This window comes from Onychostruthus taczanowskii, unplaced genomic scaffold, assembly GCF_017590055.1.
Source record: "Onychostruthus taczanowskii isolate IOZ18803 unplaced genomic scaffold, ASM1759005v1 scaffold67, whole genome shotgun sequence".
Lineage (NCBI taxonomy): Eukaryota > Metazoa > Chordata > Aves > Passeriformes > Passeridae > Onychostruthus > Onychostruthus taczanowskii.
Genome location: NW_024504455.1, coordinates 3,292,436 through 3,298,435, shown reverse-complemented (window position 1 = coordinate 3,298,435; position 6,000 = coordinate 3,292,436). Strand labels below are relative to the sequence as shown.

The 6,000-nt window shown below is 41.2% G+C and overlaps 1 protein-coding gene across 1 annotated transcript in view; it reads left to right on the top strand.

Moving 5' to 3' along the window:
• Positions 1-1,829: 1,829 nt before the first annotated feature.
• Positions 1,830-6,000, top strand: part of GABRR3 (gamma-aminobutyric acid type A receptor subunit rho3) — a 28,988-nt gene continuing 24,817 nt past the window's right edge. Inside the window, exon 1 of the mRNA XM_041420932.1 lies at positions 1,830-1,957. Coding sequence (XP_041276866.1) covers positions 1,830-1,957 — 128 coding nt within the window. The remainder of the gene's footprint in view (positions 1,958-6,000) is intronic.

The window sequence follows — 6,000 nt, the reverse complement described above, 5'->3', positions numbered from 1 at the left end:
CTTGGATGTATGTAGGCTGGGTGACAGTAGGGAACTTGACCAGACCGGCTCAGGAACTCGTATTTATCTCCACCTGGAGTAAATTCTCATTAGAGTTATTGTCTTATTTTCCTTTTCCCAACCAAATGATAGTGTAGATTAATGGAACCTGTTTTATTAACTGCAGCTCATGTTGTTCACCATGTCTGGAAACTCCACCCTGGGAATACACCAGAAGCACTCTCGACTGTCCCTGGGCCGGGCTGCAAATGGTCCTCCCTAAGTTTGTTGAGCAGGAAAGGATTAAACTATAAAACAGCTGAATGAGGTGGATAGTAGAGTTGGGAGCATTTGATCTTAGACCCAGTTCAGTCTAACAGTGGGAATTATCTGTCCATTGGTAACCTCCACCTGGAAATCACCCGCACCTAAGAATTATTTCTTGGCCCAGGTGAAGTTAGTTGGAAATATCAGGGAGCTTCTGAGGATGCAGATGCCCACGTGACAGGGTTTTTGTCCCAGTGTCTGTAGGTGCTCATAGTCTCAGCAGACACGGTGTTGGGCTTGGTTTTATTCCTGGGTTTGTCTTACTTAAGGAGAAGCCCCCTACTAGGAGACCCAAATTACTCCTCCAGCTGTTAGATAGGGGTGGGGTATTTCCATTTCCCGATCTTTCAGTTTCAAATCTCTGATTTTTATATGAAAAAAGATAAATGTATGCTGTCACTTTTAATAAAAACTGAACTTGCTGATGGCTTGAAGAGGATAAATTTGACTATGCCAGCTAAGAAGATGTGTCCCCAGTATTGCCCAGTTTTAAGCCCCTAAGAAATCTTACCATAATTTCTACAAGTTATTGCTAAAGCCACATTTTGTTAATAAAATGTTTTGCAATTCAACCTTCTGTTGAGCAGGTAGGAGCAGGCTAAATGAACTAAAGGTAAAATTAGGGTTGGTGGAAGGATACTGGATCTTAGACATGCGCATACCTTGTAAATTTAGGGTGAATTAAATAGCTGCAGAGCTTAGTAAAAAAAAAAAAAAAAAAAAAAGAAGAAGAAAAAGGAGAGGGGGGGAAATTGTATTTCCTGGTATTGGGGAATATCAAAACAGGAGTTCATTTTTAGTTTGGGCTTTATTTCCTGGTATTGGGGAATATCAAAACAGGAGTTCATTTTTAGTTTTGGCTTGTACTGTGATATTGTTCTGTTCAGAAGGAAGTGTGTGTGCACTGACAAAATGCTGGCAGCTGACAGAGCCAGAATTGATGTTAATGGTTGGGAAGACAGGGCAATGTAGCCAGTTAACAGAAGAGCTTGATCTGTGCAGAAGATGATTTTGAGCAGATACACACATATATAGAAAGCAAGATTAATTTAGAGACCTTTGTCATTAAAGCAGATTTTTGTATGGTTTTGTGTGGGATTTAAGGGGGATTAAATGTTTGACATCACTTTGCCTGCACAGGCTATGTTGAAGAGGTTACCGAGCGGGTGATGGAGAATTTAAAACCGCGCCTTTGCTGAAAGGGAGGCAGCAATGGATCAGAGGAAAGCAGCCTGGCCAAGCAAACTGCCCTACCTACCACAGTGCTGAAAACAAGGTGCTTCTGGTTGGGCAGCAGATGCTGCAGGGATGGAGAGCTGAGGGAATATTTATGATTTGCCAAAATACGAGGGGAACTCGGCGAGGACGTCGGAACTGGGATGCCCCGGTCTTCTCCCTTTGGGGATGCCTTGCTTCACGTGCATCTTTTGTCTGCTATGCTGTTTCTAAAGGGTGAAAACACTAACAAATAAGAAGTCAGCAAGGTGGATTGGGTGATCAGGTGCATTTCTCTTTTGGAAGAGATGGTCCTGGTCATGAAAATTCTGTTCCTCACCTGCCTATGGCCAACAGCAGTGCTACACAGTTCTCACAGTCAGCATCACCGTCTTCATCGTCGGCAACAAATGTCAGTCTCAAGAAAACATAACAGGTAAGAAATAGACTTTGTCTGTCTCTGTTCATCAGGTAGACTTCATGCTGTCAGCCACCTTTCAGCACACCCCTTGGTTCACTGTCCTGTTTTTCCAGTTTCTGGGTTTATGGTTTGCATAGTATTGATAGGGTGTTCCAAAAACAGAAATGGTGGAGTATTAATTAATTTTTCATAACCAGACCTTTCACATTGTGATTTTATGAATGTCTCATAAATATGCAGTTATGTACCCACTCACACTCACTCACACAGCTCTTTTACCTGGTGTGATACAAGGCTACCAGATTATTGCTGTGATGTTCCAAGCATTCTTGCCTATACCAATGTTCCAAAGTGACTTCTATTACCTAAACAGCAGAGTAGCTACACTATAAAGCTACAGAAGACTTTTTTATGGCACTAAATGAGGTGAATGGCACCTTATTTGTAGTGATGACGCAGCGTGTTCCCTTTCTGAAATACATTTAATGCTTTTCGACATTGAAGATTGTTTTTGTTCTTGGTCTTCCAGTCAAGTAGCTGGTTGAAAATGAATAATGATTGAGAGGTTTTTACCTGTATATTTGTGGGCAAAGTGTTAGTGCTTCCCCCAGGAAGGCAGCTCACATCTGCCATGTGAGGTCCCTCAACCTGTTTCTAGATTAATCTAATACTATGTGAACAGACCAATGGCTGCCAGGGATAATCCAAGAAAAATTCCTTTCTTGGGTGGTCATAGTTTATTTGTACAATATCACATTTTGAAGAAAAGTAACATAACTGGACTTCTCTGATGTGTTTAAGCTGCTTTTTTTCCCCTCAAGTTGCATGCCTTGCAGCAGGTGTACAGCTGTTAACCTCCTGCATCACTTCTCATGCAATCATCCACCTGGAACCCTCCAAGTCTTGATAAAATCTGTTTAGCAATGCAAGGTAACAGATGACACAACAGAGGTGCCCAGAGGTGCTGTGTCACTCAGGACTTCTGGGTTTCTGTTCAAAGTTGTGGGTCCAAGTTTGGTGCAAGCCAATTCTTTCCTTCATGAAAGAATTCTTTTCTTCATGAAAAGAATGGCTATTCAGCGGGCTGTTTCAAACAGTCTGAGTGCTGGTGCACAATTATTTGTAATAACAAAGGAAAATAAACAGAACTACCCCCAGTATCAACACAAGATTTCATCTGGTGCTTTGCCAGTCTCAGGAAGCAGTTAAGAATCAAATGGAAACAGAATAAAGTACCTTCCTAGTGGTTGTGGCAAGAAAGATCTGTTTTAAGCTCAGCTGCTACACTTTTGTCTGTGGTAAGAGGGGAGCATATGCTGCTGTTGTTTGCATTTATCCTGTTCTGCCTTAGCTGAGAGCAGTTGCTCCATCGTTGACATAAAGAATCACAAAGCAGGAGGGAAACCTGGTGGTAGGAGACAGGAAATTTTGTGGAATCCTGATGAACATCCTCTTGCAACACCAGTGTTAGCACAGTGTCCTCTGCATCTCTGCATTGTCACAGATCTTTACTGGCACATGCAAATGAATCCACGTGACAATCCTGTGAGACAGGCACAAGTGTCTCATCAGAAAGGAAGAAGAGGAACAAGGAGGAATCCATCTGCTGCTGCCTGGTGTGGCAGTTTTCGTTGTACAGGGCAAGATTTGGCATCCCACATCCTCATTTCCAAGGTCCTGCTGATTTTGAACTGGGAAGAAGACTGCAAAATCCAAGCCACAGAGGATCCCAAAGCTTAACAGCAGCAAATCAGCTTTTCTCTGCAAAGGATCTAAACGTGTTTAATTTCTCTTTGTTTCATTCTCTGCTTTTGTTCTAAGGGCTGCATTATCCTCCAGTACATTGCATCAGGGTCTGACTTTCCACCAGCATCTTTTCTTTTTGGGGAGCAATCTTTCAGCCAGCACTAGAGTTATTAGGGACACAGCTGACAGATGGCCTTGGTTAAATGGGTGGCCTTTTAAAAAGAATCTCATGTGAAAATGTTACTTAACCTACAAGTTCCACTGTTTTAATAGAGTAACCCAATTCTCCCTCCAAAGCTGTTTGTCTGCATTCTCCTGTAAAGAAGATTTTAAAGCATTAACCAAAAGTACATGAGAAAGCGATTATTCTCATAGTCCATTTCCTACAGCAAAGAACAAAACAATTGATTGTCAGAATACTAGTATTGACAGTACATATTGCTGATGTTACTGAACAATTAGAAATGCATTTTCATGTGTATGAGAGAGAACTGTGCAATTTTGATTATGTCATTTATCTGGGCTTCAAGGCTTGATGAATGTATTTAAACATTTAAGAGGTCACACTGCTGGATTACCCCACAGACTCACATTGGAATAAGATTTCTGTAACTTCTGTCTTTTGGATACCTTTGATTTAGTAGTAGCCAGAGTATCTTGGGGACACAACACTGGAAATAAATTGCCATTACATCATTCACAAAAGGCACCTTAATAGTATTTTTCTCATAAACTTACCTAGTTTAATGCTGAATATGAAAAAACGGTAGGAGAAAAAACCCTTTCTCTCGTTTCCTACAAGAACTTTTACCATATTATTAGCAGAGCTCTAAAACAGAAGAACAGCCAAGCAGGATCTTTCCAGGGATCCCTGTACTATACTGAGTTTATAACAAGGGCTTGCAAGCACAACCTTGGATGAATAAGGACAGGGCAAATAAGATATTTCCCCCTAATATTCACAGCTGTACCAAGTCACCAAATTTCCTCCAGCAACATCCTGTGTTGGAGGTAATTTCTGTAGATGTAGTGATCTTCAGTGGATTTCTTTTCCATGAACTTGTCTGAGTCCTCCTTGAACCAGCATAAACTTGTGATAGCCTGGTAAGTTAAAGACAACCAGATGGGACACAGGCCACTCATGCCATTGGTTTATGGAGCTACACTGATGACATTAAGTGATTAAATGCTTTAACCAAAAATGATCTAGGTACCCTTGAGCAGACCTTTAGCCTTTCATTTGCTAATGGTTTTCAAGGCTAGGTAGGAGCAGCTAAATTTGTCTTTAAAAGCCTGACACATTTTGTCCACTGTTAATTAATTCTGAATTAGCTGCTTTGGTTTTGTAGGCAGTGACTAACTGGTCTTTGAGATCTCTGGCAAATACCAAGGTCCATGCAGTAGTATTCAGCCAAGAAGTTAGTGCTCCCAATTATTTAATATAGAAGTACCAACAAGAGTGAATTCCCTATGTGATGTGAAACAGTTCAAGTGCTTTTTATGACCTCTTTTGGAATGTAATTATAGATTGCCATTTAATTTGCATAATATAAAACCTTGCCTGAAATACAGCTGTGGGAAGCACAGCTATGAGTGGAAGCAGTAGTTTCTTGAGCATGTGCCTCACTGAGACCAATAACTTTTTATCATTGCCTAGATCTACACCAGTACCAGGGTTCTCTTTGTTACTACTGCTGCAGCTAGGTAAAGAGAGATTTCCTGTCCTTAGGTGCATCTGTCTTCTAATGGTTTCACAAAACCATCTGCTAATGGTTTCACAAAAATTTCTTCACCAAAAGGGCCGTCAAGTCCTGGAACAGGCTGTCCATGGAAGGGATTGATTCACCCACCATTCCTAGAGGTCTTTGAAAGATGTGTAGATGTGGCATTTAGGGACATGTTTTAGCAGTGAACTTGGCAGGGCTGGGTTAATTATTGGACTCAATGATCTTAAAGGTCTTTTCCAACCTAAATGGTTCTGGGATTCTGTGTGGGCTTTTCCTCTCAAACACAGCCTGACATCTGCCATACCATGAATGTGCAGAATCCATGGCTGTATTCAGATCTCTAGACCATGATGTGCTGCTGAAAGCTGCACAATCAAGAGGCCACTGAAATGTAAGCTGGTTTTCTGCTGTGTTTCTGTTGATGCCTTTTCCTGGTCTTAAAAAAATTGAGAGTCAGACACAGTTAAGGGATAAGGGGGTTTTACCTCAGTATTTAATAAGGATCCTTATGGAGCACCATTTCACCAAGGTGGATGTGCCACAATGCACACACAGGACAGATTATGTCTACAATTTATAGACCTT